General features: G+C 38.8%; 1 protein-coding gene across 2 annotated transcripts in view; it reads left to right on the forward strand.

Moving 5' to 3' along the window:
* MEIS1 (Meis homeobox 1) overlaps positions 1–18,453 on the forward strand; it is a 137,637-nt gene that overhangs the window by 13,600 nt on the left and 105,584 nt on the right. For both annotated transcript variants that reach the window (XM_042981565.1, XM_042981564.1), the window contains exon 7: positions 16,470–16,581. In XM_042981565.1, the coding sequence (XP_042837499.1) occupies positions 16,470–16,581 (112 nt within the window). The remainder of the gene's footprint in view (positions 1–16,469; positions 16,582–18,453) is intronic.

Genomic DNA, 18,453 nt, shown 5'->3' on the forward strand with positions numbered 1-18,453 from the left:
TTAACATACGGGCACTGTTCTAAAAAAATGTAACAGATATCATGTTATAATTGCCCGACTTTGCAAATAAACAAATTTTAAATCATGTTTTCAAATCCTTGTATGTTTAAATGTTAAAATGTTTGTCAGAGTCCGAAAGATTTAAAACACAGCTGTTACTGGGTGAAGGAAGGAAAATTATGCAGTAAAACTCCATGCTCTTAAAAACAAAGACTATTTGTGGCCCTACAGTGGAAACAGGTTTATTGTCAACCAGATAGGCTAAAGTATTGCCACGAGGCCTACTGTAGTAAAACTAGCATCCCTTCCCTCGCAGGTAGACTGGGAGGAACTCAGAAGAATGCCTAACGAGTTATATTAAGACACTTGTCAGAAATGAAAATATTGTCAACATGAATTCAAATGAAGTATTTTGGTATCCGTGATGTTATGCTTTCCATTGCAATAACAATATTTTCTTATGAAATATAAATATGTCAAACAAATGTGAAATGCTTAAGTTTTAATAAATGATCATTTAATCATCAGACACAACCCAAGTATGTATACAGAAACTTTTAAAGGACCGTCGGCATACAGCCAAATTCCTATAGAGACTAGCAGGGAAAAGATAAAAAAATGAACACAAAATAAGACTCTGTAAGGAGGGTCTATAATTCAACATTATTTGACTCCACTTTCAGGGAAATAGTTGAATGATAGGAAACTGATACCATTCTCATTCATTTTTGTTACATAGTCTTATGTGTTTGCATTTGTAACATTTTACATGGCCTTTTTTGGATTATGAGATCTGTGATACTTGTATCAAAGTATTACTCGAATTTATGTTATAACTGAAACAAAATCTTTTGTCATTGCTCCTAGGTGCAAAAGATTAACTTAATATTTAAAAGCTACATCAAAACTCTGGGAAAGTATTCTTTTACAGATAAAAGAATAAAAGTAGAATACATGTGATGCTGTATCTGACAGTTGTGTAGATGTCAGACTTAAAGGTGTTCAAAATCCAAAGTAAAACAACACTGCTGTAAGTCATGTGGGGATTGGTGTTCTTACTCAGCAGGAACCATCAGCATATAATATCTATTTTAAAAGTTAGAATCTAAAACATAAAATACAATCTTCCAATTTGAATTTTAATAATAATTCCCAAATTATTTGACTTTGGGATCCAGTAAATTTTGGCTATTTTGTTATCTTTAATATTTGTGAATAAACCTTGCATGTATAAAATCAGTTTTGAAAAATTCAAGCAGGTGAATGTGTGTATGTAGCGTAAAAATAAAAGACATTCTTACCATATTATTAATTAAAAGTGCCATGATTTCAAGGGTATAGGAATTTAGGAGAGCTTTTTGGAGACTTAAACGGCCTCTCTAGGAAGTATACCTATCTTGGGCAAATTGCTGGATTTCCCACACTTGCAAATTTGACATTTTAATAAATGGTATAAAGGCTACCATGTGAAATAAGCAAGAATATAGTCATTTAAAAATTTGTCACTAGAATCCAATTTCAATCAATTTGATGCATTCATGTGTGCAGAATTAAAGCAATTGGCAACACTTTACTAGATTCTCTCTGAACACTTTTTTTTTTTCCAAATAGCATTTCTTAATCTAGGAAATATGTTCTTGTTAAAACAAAATACAAGACTGCAAATCTTTTGAAATTATTTTATATTTCTGGACTCTTCATTAAGAATTCCTAAAATTGACTAAAACATACCATTAAAAGTTTATTCTCTGATGGAAAAAAGCTTTTCTCTACATTAATTGAATTATACACCTGTCATTTATTGGTATCATGAGTATATACAGTTAAATACAAATTATAGCCTGAACTAAGTCATTAACTGTCTTCAAGATATGCAATAATCATGCCATAACTTTTCCATGACAGATGCCCCACTGTATATGCCCTAAACTAATGGAGGATAAATAAATTGTGAAAATAAATTCTATATTATCTATAATCCTCAAAAGTACATTCCTACAATTGATTCTTCCCTTGGTACTTTTTATGAGTCTGTTTACAATTAATAGGATTTATAATCATGAAGTAAAGAAACTTGAATGTAAAATGTTATGGTTCCTTAAAAAACTTAAATGAAATCATATTTTTCCTCAGAAGGGAAATGCTGTTACTATTAATAAGTTTACTAAGTAATACTCTTAAAATTGCCATAACTTTTTATGAGTTTAACAAGTTAAAGCAACACTTTTGGTCTCGCTACTTTTTTTTCATTTTGACGCAATACAAAGTCTTAAATTTTACAATGGATTTAAACATACATTACTTTGACTCACATAGAAGATAGTAGTAAGTAGATAACTAACATTTTGAGTCATATTAGAATGATTCCCGGACAACACATAACTTAGAATTGATTGTTGTTGCTGATGAATTCCCATTTCTCTAGACTTTTCCCTCAGACTCTACGACACAACATGGTAGCATGTTTGTTATTAGTTGTAAATGTCTGGGTTGGTGGTTATTATCTAGCAAAGCAGAGTTGTAGTTCTTTCTTTCTAATCACTTCTTTTTCACTGTTTGGTGAACATCCTAGGCTTGAGATGTGAACCTCCTAGGCTTGAATGAGTTTGCTAGGTCTCATTTCCCTATTACCTACACGTGGGTTTATTTTCCTGTGAAGATGAAAAACATTACTCACTTTGGGACAGGCATGAGTCGAGACCAAAGTCATCAAATATTCCCAACCTGTGCTTTACAATTAGGTGAAAAACTGAAAACTGTTATTTTTGTTTGCCTTCCCTAGGGCTCTGAATCCTTGATATAAAGATTCATATCAGCCCCTTTGCATTCTTCCTCTTAAGGCCTAAATGTTTATTTTCAGTGACTGTATTTGTAACGGATAGTCCATATTTGTTCCCAGGCCTCCAGGATTTGCATTTTATTCTGCATTTGCATTCACATTAGGTCCCACAGAAACTCTTTAAAGTGTAGTGTGTTTATGGCTATTATGAAACTCGACAAAATGAAGTTTGTAATGAAATCGACACAGTCATCAAAAGGACGATGAAGGGAGCAATTTGATGTAAACCCAGAGTTTTCTTATGCCATCCCAACTTGTAAAAGGCTTATCTCTCTTAAAAAAAAAAAAATATTAGAAGCTGAATGAATAAGAATTTCTTTGACAATAAAATACCTCCTAATGTCTCCATAACTATTTGGATGTGTTCTCGAACATTAACTTAATTTGATAAGCAAGGTATAATTAACTGTGACCTATAGTGTTTTCTGTTATTCAGGGACTATTCCTTAGCAATTTGAAAACTTAATTTCTAACTAAATGGTATACAGTGTCTGATGTTCTAAAGGCCTACTTACATTATTTACAAGGAGTAGACATAGTTTGTATAGCTCTAGGGTTTCAAAGGAAGATTTTTTGAGGGTGGGGACTAAGAATTTTTACAATGTAAAATCCTAGCAAATGAATTAGTGCAGGTGGGATTTTTGGGGATTTTTTTAAGTGTACCCCTCTTTTCTATTCACTGTAATGCTAAAACTTATTCACATGGAAGAAAAAATAAAACCACTGTGTGTCTCATGAGACAAAAACATACACATGACATTTTTTTATTTTTTATTTTTTTAAGTTTATTTAGTTTTGAGAGAGAGAGAGAGAGAGAGAGAGAGAGAGAGAGAATGAGCTGGGGAGGGGCAGAGAGAGAGGGCAACACAGAATCCAAAGTAGGTTCCAGGCTCTGAGCTGTCAGCACAGAACCCCATGTGGGGTTGAACTCAGGAACTGAGACCATGACCTGAGCCAAAGTCAGATGCTCAACCAACTGAGCCACCCAGGCACCCATTACACATGGCATTTGTCTTTTATTATTTTTAATGTTTATTTATTTTTGAGCAAGAGACAGAGTGAGAGCAGGGGAGATTCAGAGAGAGAGAGGGAGACACAGAATCCGAAGCAGACTCCAGGCTCTGAGCTGTCAACACAGAGCCCAACACGGGGCTTAAACTCGTGAACTTCGAGATCATGACCTGAGCCGAAGTTGGACGCTTAACTGACTGAACCACCCAGGCACCCCCATACATGCCATTTTAAATCTAGTTATTTTACTGATCATAAAAATCAGTAGTGTAGAAAGAGAATTAAAAGTTGCAGCAAATAGGTAGCTATTAGCTATGATGCTACAATGCTACAATCAGAATAGAAACTTATGTGGTAAAATTAAATGGGGTATTTTGGGTTTAGTTGGAACATTGATTTGAATGGGGTATTTTGGGTCTAGTTGGAACATTGACTTGTGCTTCAGAATATTTTAGTGTAAGAACTTTGTGATAATTGCCCATTGGACATGACTTTTATTTGAAATTGTTCATAAGAAACCCAGTCTCATGAGTAGCCACCCTGCCTTTCACTCTTGAACAGTTCAGATAAATGTATTATTTATTTATAGTCTATTGTATATATTATTTATGGGAAATATGCTATAACTGCACAGAGCATATGGAATTTGTCTTTCAGAGATAGAGGTGGTATCTCTGCCCAAAGTGGCCTAACCCTAAGTAGATAATCAGGTTACCCCCCAGTGTACAGATAACTGTCATCTCTTAGAGAGTCATTACGTGTTTTTGTGTCATAATTCCAGATGCAAATGCATTTTCCCATTTTCATTTTGTCATAGTTTTCTTGGTGCTAGCTTCTGCCAAAGAGAATCAGGAATTCTACGTTTTGAGTTGGTCTTGGTGATAAATTGAGGCCAGAAAAGATACTGAGTAACAGAACATTAACCCCTTCATTTCTTTCCATGCACTTCTTTGTCCCTTGATGTGTTTATATAACTTTCTGAAGAATATTGCCCATGAAATTTTCACACTAGTTGTGTATTTTGTGGCTTGGCCTATTGCTTCACTGCATTTTGGGATTTTATATGCTGTGTTCAATAACAAAACCACCAGGAGAAATATCAGACTCATTGCGTCCCACACTTTCTTGTGCAAAATAATAGAGACATCTAGACTGTGCTTTTTCTCTGCATATCAAGTGTATTGTTGGTGTTCAAGTATTTTTTATTCTAATAATTATTCAAAGCCAGTAACAATCTGCATTTGAGTGAGTATAAACATTTTTATTCTGGAATTTGGAATTTGCAGCAACTCAATTTTATTTTCCAAATTACCCTGCCATTTCAATTAGGTACATTGTTCTTCACTCCTCTGTTTCGACATTCTAAAGGTTGGCTTGCCACCCTAATAGTGAGTTGTTTGAGTGTTTAATATTTATCGAGGGCATGTAAAGAACATGCCAATAGAAAAAGAGGAGAATAAAACATTAACAAATCAATTATGGGGCTTTTCTTCACTTGTAGTATACTTCTAATACTCCACATACTCTGTAACTGCTAAAATAGTATGTATGAATAGTCTCCAAGAACAATAGCTTTGCATATGGCTGAAGAATGGCATTCTGATGAACTGGAATCTTAAAAAGTGCACCAGCGATAAAATTCGGACTCCTGCTTCTTGCATTCACAGCTGCCTTGGTTGATATCTCTGTTAAGTGCCTGAAATATAGAGAAGTTGGCCATTCTGAAAATCAGAAATGTAAATTAAATCTCAAAATGCCTTGATAAAGGCCTTTCTCATGATTTTACCAAAGATAAATAATGAAGGAATGGGAGAGAGAGAGCGTAAGGATTCAAAAATCCTTGAAGAATGACTTTGAAAATACAGTTTGGTTGAGAATATCAAAAGCTGGAAGTGCGTCTAAAAAAACCACAGAGAAGTTAGTGAACAGCTAATTGTTAGTGGAAATCAGTGGTAAATGTAATTTTCCATGATTCTCTTGTTCAAAGTGTAATGCTATAAGGTAGTAGGAAAAAAACAAGAGTACATCTTGGCTGACTTTTTTTTTTTTTTCTTCTAGCATCAAAATTGTGGATTTTCTGATTTGAGAGTTTAGGAGTAGAAAAGAAGAGATTTCAGAAACACTTGAGAAAGAACAATTAAGTGTGCTGATTGTAACTTAGTTACACAACCTTTCAGGCTGGGAATGTTTCAATAAAATAGACATAATTTAGAGTTGGAGCACTGGCATTTGACTCTAGGCTCTGCTGTGAGAGGATAAGGCACTGCTCTCCCATGAGCCTCAGTTTCATTATCTGTAACATGGGGACATAGAACCCACCATATTGAGTTACCGTGAAAACTGAATAGTGGAGAGCGTTTAAAATAGCAAAACGTAAATAAACAGACTATTAAATAATGTTTATCCCCTTGTATTCTGCCCAACCTCCAACAGCTTCAGCTTGATTTGGGGAGGGAAGATAGTGGTTGTTAATGAGGTGTTATTTTATAGACCATTTTATAATCATAGGGTTTAAGAAAAATGTCTTTTTAATTCTTGTTAGAAGGGGACACTCTTATTCTGATTTCATCATTGTGTAAAAAGAGCCTGGGCACTCACATGTGATGCTGAGATAGTGCGGTGAATCACTGCAGATTCGCTTTCACGTTCAACTTCAAGTAACAGTCACATGCAGATCTGGTGCTAAGTACTTTTCTCCACATTTCTGAGTGCAAATGCTTCATGGCTAGGGGCCAGTTGCTTACTAGGTCTTATTACCTACTTGTGCTAAGGATACAATGTTTTCTGCATTATCGGGATGTTCTTTTTGCTAGGATGGTTGCCTAGAAAATTTTTGGTTTGAAGTTGTTTTATATAAGATGCTTGCATTTATTTTATCTTAATTTGTTTGCAGAACAAGGAGCATTGAATAACTGAGTTACAAATGTAAAATAAAACATTGGGAGGCAAGCAATCTTATAAAAGGGATTTTATAACATCAGGTATACTGGCATAAAATTTATAGTTTTTTCTGTCACTCCTAAATAGAGATGATAGAAAATAATCTAAATTTCAGCTGAAAGCTTTCAGAAGATAAATAGGGAGTATAGTTTGTAATATTTACATACAAATATTTGGAGACACAGTGGTGCCAGTTGGGTTACAGTGTTTGTTTGTTTGTTTAGGTATTTTAATTCTAAATTACAGTTTACAGGTATGATTTCAGGAGAAGTATACAGAATAATTAAAATCATTTAATATAAGGGCTTACTTTTATTAATTGCATGCCAGCCAAAATACAATGGCACAGGAAAAGGAAAGATTATTGAAATATTAATATTAATAAGTATTTTTACTAAGATTTCTAGTGTAATAAGGCTTTATTATCTCTCCCGTTCATGACATTTTTCTCTGCAACAAACTGCTTAGTAGAATTTGAACGTTCAGTGCACCCAAATAATTTCTAAATTACTCATCTGCTTTCCAGTTTTGAGATTTTGGTAAAACTTCTCGTGATCCCTTGTTGGCAGTTTCCCTTTGGTTGTAATTATTCTTTTCCCATGTAGTTTTTAAAAAAGGTTTATTTATTTTTTTGAGAGAGAGAGCTCGAGAGCAAGCCAGGGAGGGGCAGAGAGAGTGAGGGAGACAGCGTCCCAAGCAGGCTCTGCACTGTCAGCACAGAGCCCGATGTGGGGCTCGAACTCACAAACTGTGAGATCACGACCTGAGCTGAAACCAAGAGTCAGACGCTTAACCGACTGAGCCACCCAGGCGCCCCTTCCCATGTAATTTTACCTGCCCCATGTAAGAATCTATATTGTCTTCCGAGCCCACAGTGGGGTCACTGTGAAATGGTGCTAGCCTTGGTCCTCAATGTAGAAAAATTGGGCAAAAGGTATCAGCACTGTGTGTGGATTTCTTGAGGAAAGTTTTTGGAATATTTTGCGTGGTGTTTTACATCTGCAGACTTTTTCCTCAGCCTTGTCGATTCATTTTTAATGTCGTGGATGAATTAATTCAACTCTGCAGATTAGTAACGACCTGAGAGTGTCAGAGTTGAGTCCTAAAAGCTTTCAGGCTTCTTAAGTAAAATCTTAAGGAGTACCAGGAAAGTGACCCATTGTGCTGGGCCTGGCCTCCTAAGACCACTGCTGTGACACCTGCCATAGCAGCCTACCCTAGAGCCTGGGGAGGAGAGTGAGGCACGGACATTGGCAGGAGAGCAGGCAAAATATTTAAGGGCTCGTAGATTCTAAGGATGCATCTGGCTGCCAAACTGCTTTCAATTTCATTACAACATGATTAAAAACATTACAGTTAGTTTATTTCCACATCCTTTTGCCTTCTTCCTCATGCACACGGTGCGTGTATGTTGCTGTGTGTCCGTGAGTGTGCACTTGTGCGTCTTCCCATGTCTGAACCTGAGGCTTCGGGGATTCCTGGAGCTCATACAGCCGCCTGATACAAAACTTTTCATTTAAAGATGAAATTACTCCTTGGAGAATTTTCACCAAAGGCAAAAAAGCACAAAAATTCTTCTCCTCCTCTCTACATGCCTCATTACACAGAGATAGAGGATTCAATGTTTGAAAAATTATCATTTTTGTAGGTTTTATTTGTGGTACGTGAGAACTGGGAAATCTGGAACTCAATTTAACAGACGCTGTCTCTGCTTCCACAAACTACCCACGACTACTATTGTACAATCATATATATGTATACGTATATATATATACGTATACGTATATATATATACGTATACGTATATACGTATATATATATAAAGCAATACATCAGAATTGCCAAGTTTTAAGGTTTTAGAAATTTACCTTATTTGATGCTGAAATAGACACCCTTATGCCATGTGTACTGGCTGGCTCCAACATGGTGAGCACCATAACCAAGGGAAAATTGGAGGATCATTGAGATGTGTTCCTAGATGAAAGTTCACAATGGCAACTATGGTGGGGCTGGAAGAGGAAGGGTAGCATCTTGGGGTGAGCTGCAGATTCTGAGTGGGGATGCTGGATTTCCATCGTCTCACCCCTAATTTACCATCTGCCCTGAGTCACCAAAATTACCTGCCGAGCGTCTGTTAGGTGAGGTAACAAGCACATTTTATCGAGGCATTAAAAAGGGGCTCCACAGGAACCCTGGCAGGCCTACAGACTTGGCAGAGGAGAAGGAGTGGGGGCGGGGACAGGGAAGGAAATGAGAAAAAGGAGGGCTGCCGAAGGAAGAAGTGTGTCAGGAAGATAACTTTGTGGGGAATGGGCCTCCCCGCAGACGGTGTGGGCCACCCTGAGGGACACCTCAGGCCACCACCAGTCTTCACCCAGAACAATACTTGCCTCCCCGACTTTATCATCGTTCAGCAGGATGGAATGTGGACTTAGAGAAGATTCCACTTTCAGGCGATTCTCCGGCACAGTTTAACGTGGTCCCTGAATCCGCAGCCTGTGGGCACACTCGGCTATTAATCTGTGAGCTTCTGATATTTAAAAATATCTAAAAGCTTAAAGGGTAAGAGGACAGTTTCACTGTGTTAAAAACAAAACATACTGCCCAGACTTGTCACGGTTAAATGAATTTGCTTAATGATTTCCAGGGATTTTTTGGAAATCTGTGTAAAGGATTTTATACTTTTTTTCCGAATGACCTGAATTTGAAGTTGGATAGACATACCCTCAAGGGAGTATCCTTTGAGAAGAACTGGGTTTATCTAGGGCTCTAGCAAAGTGTAGGTGCCATTTGGTGGTTGAATGAGTTGAAGTTCATACTGTATGTTTGGGTTATCAAGCAGATGCAAATGGGACCCACCAAGATTTTTAAATAAGGGCTTTAGCCTATCAGATTTTAAATAACTCAAAAATAAAGAAATCTCAGGATCTCCGAGTTCTCAACTTCAAGTACACATTGGTAAACATTTATCCCTTTTTATTTTTTTTTTTCATGTTTATTGTTTTGGTTTTTTTGAAGGGGGAGGGGCGGAGAAAGAGGGAGAGAGGGAATCCAGCACTGTCAGCACAGAGCCTGACATGGGGCTCGATCTCAGGGACCATGAGAAAGCTGAGCCAAAATCAAGAGTCAGACGCTTAACCAACTGAGCCACCCAGGCACCTTTTACAGCAGTACCTGGACCCCTTCTCTCCCCATCTCTCTGTGTATGGATGTCTCTGGTCTCCTCCTCTGTCTCTGGTTCCTCCAATGGCATCATTGATTGGGAGATGTATAAGGCATCATATCTGCTGAAGTTCTCTGCCTTGAAGCTTCCTGAGAGACACTGTTTAGACAGAAGTGAAAAGTCTAGGGGAGGGGACTAATTAGATGTGACCCCCCAGGCAATGTGTGATGGTGGTGGTCAGTGACCCCTCCTGCCATGGCTCAAGGACAAGTGTAGATCTTTGAGTGTGAATGTCGGTATGGACCATGAAGGTGTGGGAACGTGAGCACGCATACACAGGAGCATCATGCACACTGGTGCCTTCCCCACTTGGACTGGTGACATCCCTGGTCTGGAGGGACTGAATTGCTCACTTTTGGAGATGAGCCAGCTCTTTCAGGCCACTAGAGATCATTTGCTAAAGAGACCCTGGTGGTTTGAAAAAGTAAATGTACTTCCCAAAGAGAAAGCCGCCCGTGGATTGGTGCAGACCAACTTCACATTTTGAATCCTGTGATTATTTCTTCAATTTCTACATAGCTGCTAGCTGACCTCTTCAGAGTCAAGATCACTAGACTTTCATTTATCTACCTTTTTTGAATGGCACTGGTAAGGTAGAAATTTTGAAAACCAAAACCCCACTGTTTTGTTTTTTGTTTTTGTGGGTTTTTTTGGTCTGATAAAGAAATGATTCTGACATCATACTGATGTGATAAACGACCAAGTGGGAAGATATGTCAAAGTGCTTTGTATACTGTAAAGTGATTTATAAATATTAGGCATCAAATTAAACTTGATAGGGTGGGGAAGAGCAACCCACCTGTAAAATCATGTTATTTGGAGGTGAAAATAAGATCAGTGTGCATTCCCGGAGCACACACCAGCTGGGAGATAGCCCAAGGCATATCAAACTATACACTAAGTCAGCTCAGGTTAACTATTCTCTCCAGAAGGTCTATAAACTGAATACACCTGTATGTAGATATTTCAGGTTTAACTAGGTCAATCTATGTTGTTACATTAAAATTTTTAGTAGCTATCATTTATTGAGTGCTTGCTGCATGCCTGGAAATATACATATGTTATGCTTATAGATGATTATTCTTTAATTGAAGTGGATTGACAATGGAGTATTTTTCCAATGTATGGATTAAGATATTAAGAGTTAGGGAGGTCGTGATTTGTCTAAGACCATGTAATTGGTGCAGCCAGATTTCAAACTGGGATACGGCTACCTTCAAATTTCCCTTATTTTGACTATGTTCTACTGTCACTGAGTATTAACATATTTTTTTTTTATGGTGGTGTGTGTTTGTGTGAATGCAAGTGTGTGAGATGTTTATAAATTGCACAAATATTTTTCAGATATTTTATGATCTTTCAGATAGGAGATCACAGTATCAGATGACAATTTAACACAGGGATCCTCTCTATATATAATCACTTAAGCTATTCATTTGTTCATATAGGAACATATTTGTGTTTAATGTGTTACACTTTCCTGGGATGGAGGGTATAAGGATGAATAAGCTATAGAGTAGGATTTCAAAACACTCATAGTATAGAATTCTACAGGTCATCACAAAATAGTACAAGGTTTGACATGACAGAGGTGTGTATGAGGTGCTCTACATGCTCAGGGGAGAGCAGCCTCACTCATCCTGGGGGAAGTTTGTGTGTGTGGTGTGTGTGTGTGTGTGTGTGTGTGTGTGTGTGTGTGTGTATCAGGGAAGGCTTTCTGGGGGAGGTAGTATCTGATCTGTAACTTAATTAGCAAGTAGGAGGTAATTAGGGGCTGGAGCCAGGCAGGAAGGAAGGATGAGGATTGGCCTAGAGGGACAAACAGAACATATCTGCCAGAAATCACATGCTTGAGCACAAGGAATAGGTTGAGGAATGGTCCTCAGTGGGTGGACTATGAGGGCTTACTATATGAGGCTAAGGATCCGAGACTGTGGTGTTCTGTAGGCAGTAGGGGGCCGTTCATTCATTCAACAAACATGTCCCCAAGTGTTGTGCACTGAGCTTGATAGACAGGATGCAATGGCGAGCAAAACTGACCAGTTCCTATCCTTATGGAGTTTATATTCTAGTGGAATCAAACTCTTAAATCTGGGAAGTGATTTGACTGAACTCTTTGAAGCTGGGAGGGCCTTAACAAGACCAGCAATCACTAAGGTGAAAAATGAGAGATTTATTTGTGAACTATTTAGGGGTAAAAGTGAACAAGATATGAGGACTGATTGTACGGGAGGTAGAGAGGGGGGAGCGGAGGAGAGAGGTGTCATGGATGGTTCTCAGGTTTATACCATGGATGCATGGGGTTATACCTACTAGGATCAATAAAAGGAGAATATGTAGGGTGTTGATGGGGAGATGAAGAGTTTAGCACTGGACTTGTTGAGTGAGGCAAACATCCTTTCATGGAGATGGTTTAGCAGGTAGTTGGGCATACAAGTCTAAAGACCAAAGAAGAGATCCAGAGACACAAATCTCATGGCATATGGGTGATGACTCAGATCACAGTAGTGAAAGGAACTGTTTAAGGAAAACATGGAAAGTGATGTGAGGAATGGAAGTATGTCCAAAATTAAGGCATAGATGGAAAAAGAATGGAAAAGATGGAGAGAGGAAAAATTATCCCTGGATGGCTTTACTCAGGAGGAAGGATCGTTTGGGAAGTTGCAGCTCATCTGTTAGGATATTGGTAGAACAGTAAATAATGAATGATTCAGTTTAGTTCCCTAAGCCTTGACCAAGTGCTGAGCACACACCATACATTATGCTGAGCTGAGAAAGAACAAGGTAGGGAAGATCCAGATATTATCTGTGCCCTAGAGGAGCCTGTGGTCAAGGAGGTCATTACCTCTGTTTGACTACAAAACACCTGTATAATTACCTCATTAATTAAAAAATGGCACTTGATGAACCTTCCTTATTATCATTTAAAAACCCCTTATTTTCAAGCATTCTTGAGAAATGATAGAAGGCATGCGAGTGTTCAAACTGTTGCAGAGAGAAAACATCTCTGGGGAGAATCAAAGTGACTGCCCAGTGACTGCCTCCATTTATGACAAAAGAAATAATGTCTGAAGGACCATTGGCTCTCAATGTTGGGTTAAAGTGTTGACTCCATGATCTTGAAGGTCTTTCCAGCCCTGACTTTTCCATCTGGCCCTGTGAATGTCTCCTAGAGCACTGGTTCTCAGACTTTGAAAGAATCACATACCCCTTTGACAATCTGACGAAAAGTTATGGACACTCTCCCCAGGGTAAAAATCCAAGTATGTCCATAAACAAAATTATTGTTAAAACAAAACACCCCCGACCCCCGAAGTCTTTAGGAGGTCTCTGGACTTCGAGTTAGGACCTCTCGTCTTAATGGATTTCCAATAGGAGAGAACATATGCGTCGCTTGCTCTGAAATTATATACATTGAAGAAAAAAGCCTCCTTGGGACTTAATTTAGAACCATGACTCTGGTTTGCTATACATCTAATGCAATACATCATTGATTTTATTCTGTCAGTCTTACTTTACAAGTGGCCCCAAGCAACTCATAACTTCACAGATATATGTGCATAATTGTATGCACATATTTTATTTTAAAAATAATAATGATGCTGTTTGGTGTAACCACGTAGAGTCACAGAGATTCGTTATCGTAACTGAGTTTCTCGGGTAGATGGATTTTGGGGGAGTTTTTTCTGATTAGAGCTGTCTTACATATTTATGCCAGAGAGTTCATGAGCTATTTCTGATACTTAGACTTTAATCATGCTTAATGAACTGAACTAAACATAATTCTTGTTCTGTTTTGGTAACCTTGTGGATTTCTCCTAATGCTCAGTTTTGTGTGACTCCACCGTTCTTGAAATGCTAATACCCAAAATGCTAATTCAAGAGAGGACCACAAAAGTTAGATTTCATTTCGGAGAAGTGCACTCAGTGTTCACAGGCCTTTCTGGAAGAGGTGGAAAATATTGGCTCCTACCTTTGGTGAACACACAAATTTAAACATATAGGTTGCACGAAATTTGGATAAATCGAGGTGGAATCCAACATTTCTTGCATGAATGCCTGTATAATGTGGCGATAGCTGTGAGAAAAGAGGAGCCCGGCATCTAAGACCCAACACAATGAAAATGCAATGAATCGGAATGGCTCACAGATCATAGCGGAATCAGAATTTCCAGCAAGGAAAATCTTTTCATGGTGAATTAAGTGGTGGATGAAGAAAAATGGTGATGAAAAAAGGTAGGCACAGATCACAAACACTGGGCTCAGGGCTCACTGCTGAAGATTTAAGAACCTTAGCTAAAGCTATGCAGAATAGAATGTGGAAAATTGAATTTACTAAACAATTAAGCATTGAATTAATCTACATCCTGCACAGTAGAAAAGTGGGGGAGGGAGCCGAGCAGAGCTGAATAAATCAGTGGAGCTCATTAAAAGATAGTGAATATATCAGGTCTGTTGTAGCATAAAGGAGGACAGTTTCCTGTGTAACATGGAATAATTCTTGGGTTCTAAGTCACCTTTCTGGAATCCTAGTCTTAATCAGATTAACAAACATGCTTCTGATGAGGTTATTCTGTTGCTCTGTATTTTAGCTTGTTATCGGTGGCTTTTCTATTAATTACGAGTCAGATCACCAGTCAACAATAGTAGTGAGGGACAACATAAATAAAATGAGAGAGCCCAGGAGATGTCACTCGCAGGATCTCATGCATCCTGAAACTCCCACGGGTTCCTGCAGCCTCCCACATGCCTTGCCGGTCTTTTGTTCAATTACAGTTAATGCAATAGTTTGCCATTTTCTCCTTCTAATTATATTTTCAAGTGGGATTTGTAGCACATAGAAAAACATCCTTTTACATGTCGAGGCACCGGGGTTTTGTGCCTGGCATTGTCTGTCCCCTGGGTGCTGTACCATTCTTTCTGCAGAGCTCTGAATAAACAAGTCCCCCTTTTAGAGCTGCAGTTGTACAAACTGAAAATTTATGCATTAACTGTTTGCATTCTGAGCGTGCGTTCCAGATTACGTCTTCCAGCATGCATCTTCTGGCACGCTGCAGAATGTGTGTTTGTCCAAGGCACTTCTTTCACAGCACGCCTATCTTCCAGTCACTGAATCAGCAGATCAATTAGCACTGTTTTTGAGAATATGCATAATGGGCGAGTCAAACGCACAAGTGGTGAATCTCTCTGTGACTTTATTTAATTTGGGGGGCTGCGTTAACCTTCCGGCCAAGAGTATAGAGTAGGTGGTGGGCAAGCATCCTTTTCAGGAACAGGGACTCTTCCTTTCATTCTTATACAGTGTGCCTCTTAGATGGGTCTCTCCTTTTCTCTCCGTGGGTGTCAGAAACATTTTGATCTCCTCAGCCTTTCTTATCTTCTCTGGGACATGAAAATACTTTTCAAGACGTAAGCAGAGGGCACTTTGATTTTGCGAGGCATATTTAAAGCGTTGGGAGGGTCAGTAAACTTTACCACCACCCAGTCATGAACCATGACATCCTGTGACTGAAATGATGTAGACATATTTTATACACAAGATCATCCTGCCTCTCCACTAATAATCTTGAAGACAAATATCACTTCCCAGCCAAGAACCAGCTTTCTTTTCTGCATTATTCCTACTGTGCAGGATGACCAGTGACTCATAAGGCTGTTTTTGAAAGCTAGCACTAAAAGCTAATTAAAATCTTTTCTGGTGATAAAGGGAGATTTGGGAGAAGTGTTGCCATGATTGTTTTCCCCAAGAATTTAATTTACTGCCAATTTTTCCTATCTGAACGTTACTTTCAAATGCACCCAGTGATAAGAAGCAACATCTGTTTTCCGTTCAATAGTACAAGAAGGCTCGGCATGGGGCTGAGTGTACACAGTCCGTGTGAATCTATTGTTATTCTCATTTCTTTTTTGTCCCCGTGCCTGGTCCATTTGCCGTGTACCATCCGGCAAACAGCTGACACATACTAGCTATTATGGACCCCGGCCTAATTGTAAGGTCTTAAAAGCTCTGCCATGTTTGGCTTCTAGGATGAATCAGGGGCCTCTATAAACCGCAGTGGTATAGACCACCGCTCTTATTTTGCATGTTCAGAGTAGTAGCAGACTGTTGTGCCAGAGGGTTTGTTGACGTTAAAAATATAGTCAGAATCAAGTGGCATCATTTCTCCTCCCCCCTCCCCCCTTCTTTGCCTGGAACGTTTTTGTTTTCCTTGGTAATAAAACATACAGTTACTTACAGAATAACTATCTGTAGATATTATTTTAGCTAGAAGCAGAAACTGGCAGATTTTAAATGTGCCAGTGCAGCTCCGGGCTGGCACCGTTTGTGAAGGGGAACGGGAAAGGTGACATGGCTGTCCGTCCTGGCCTTCCATTGCATTGTCATTGTCCCACGGGAGCCCCCGGACCGGTGTTAACAGACCACTCTATTTGGATTTCTGATTTGTGCCCCCACAGCCCTCTTGGAACAGAGATCACGATGACACGGCATCCACTCGTTCAGGAGGAACCCCGGGCCCTTCCAGCGGTGGTCACACATCACACAGTGGGGATAACAGCAGTGAGCAAGGTAGGAGAGGTGATCTCACTCTCTTTTGCTACTTGTTTCATTTTTAAGGGCTGAAAAACCAGAAATGTCTAGTTAGTGACTATTTATACAGGTTTTCTAGAACATAAACCCCTTACAGTATGAGAATCAGCTTAGCTTACCCTCCGGACCCTTTCTTCTTCTGTGCCATTCTAGCTGCCTAACTGTCTGTCATCTGGCCACCTCCATAAAACAGGGCCAGCGAGTTGACTGAGGGCAAGATTAGAGTAGATTAGAAGTTCGAATGTGCGTGAACAGTATGCCACTAATGCCCTGCTCTACAAGTAAAGTAAAAAAAGTATTATGATTACTTGCCCTTCGAGGCTTTTCAAGAGATCGTGAAGAGACACCTTCCAAGATTCCAAGTTAATGATGTCTTCAGATGCTTAGAAGGCAGTGGGCCTTTTAGGGACTCACATTGGGCTTTCCCTCTCCACTGGGCTGAAGCCATTTTGCTGGATTTACTTATCCGAATCTCTTAAGTGCTTGGCTTCATTGCAAACTGACTACAGGGAATTAGGAAGAAATGAAAAGAAACCAGATCAATTTAGCTGGTATTGTTCCTTGAATGCACATACCTGTGTGTGTACTTGGGTGTCCATGGATGTGCACGTCTGACTGTGGCTAATAGGAAATAAAGTTTAAACATAAAGTTAATCTTCAGCAAAAAAGGTGACTGAGTGTTCAGATGTCTTTCTTGTACTGCCTTTGGTGAGATTGACTGCAGTGGAATTTTGTGTTCAATCAGTGCAACCAAAGCTTTAAAGAGTATTCTCCATCTGATTATAAAAAGACGGCTTTACTGAAGTTGACTCTGAGTCCACGGTAGAGGTGCCTACCTTAAAATCTGGTTTGATGATCATGTTTCATTGGAGTGCCATTAGACAACAAAAGAATTTTGTTTTCTTACGTAATTGGACCGTACCAATTAGAACTGCAAAGTCTAAAATGAATTTGACATAATTCATTTGGAAACAACACCAAGAAAGTTCTTTTTTTTAAGGCACGTGTATGTTCTTTGGACTGGGAATAACTTCTACACCTAGAATTTGAAGCGTTTGAAATACTTTATTGTTCAAAGAAAAATTGCTGACTTCACCATTTTACTATAAGACTAGTAAAAAGCGGAGCCGGAATAGTAAACTAGTTCAGAGCTGAGGCTGAAACAGGTAACCTCTGACCTCTGACTTTTACTGGAAGATGATATGCAGCATAAATCCATGGGGCCTTTTTTATTTCAAGTGTGTGTATGTACATGTTATGTGTCGCTGCTCACAGCGCTATAGTTAAGGGATGGCGGCACCTTGAACAGAAAGCCCTATTTTCAACTCAGACCATGAGTTTCAAAAAAGGTGACGATGGACTATAAATACTTTTTTCCTGTATTCCAAACTTGCTACGTGGGGTCATAGCCTCTTGTTTTGTTTGTTTATTTTCGTTTTCATTTCTTGCTTTTTAAAACACACACACACACACACACACACACACACACACACACACACACATATCATCTAGGAAGAGGCAGGTAGCATAACTGTTGCTTTGAAGGCTTGCCAACTGCTGAAATGTACTTGAATTTAAAATGGTAGCATATATGTTTTCTTAAACATAATCTGATAAAAGGATTTTGAGAGGGCAAAGGCCCCAGCCCCATTCTTCCCCTCTGACATGTCACAACAGGGAATTAGGAATTGCGCATGTTTCTTTTTCCTTCAGCAGGTGTTCTCCAAAGGCCAATTTAATAAGGAGTTTGATTGTAACCAGGAGACATCTCTCTTTCACATTACCTGAGTTGGCTACTTATGTCGTTTCTCTTGATATTTTTTCACAGAAGTTCACCGCCTAATCTGTTTT

This window comes from Panthera tigris, chromosome A3, assembly GCF_018350195.1.
Source record: "Panthera tigris isolate Pti1 chromosome A3, P.tigris_Pti1_mat1.1, whole genome shotgun sequence".
In the NCBI taxonomy this organism is placed as follows: domain Eukaryota; kingdom Metazoa; phylum Chordata; class Mammalia; order Carnivora; family Felidae; genus Panthera; species Panthera tigris.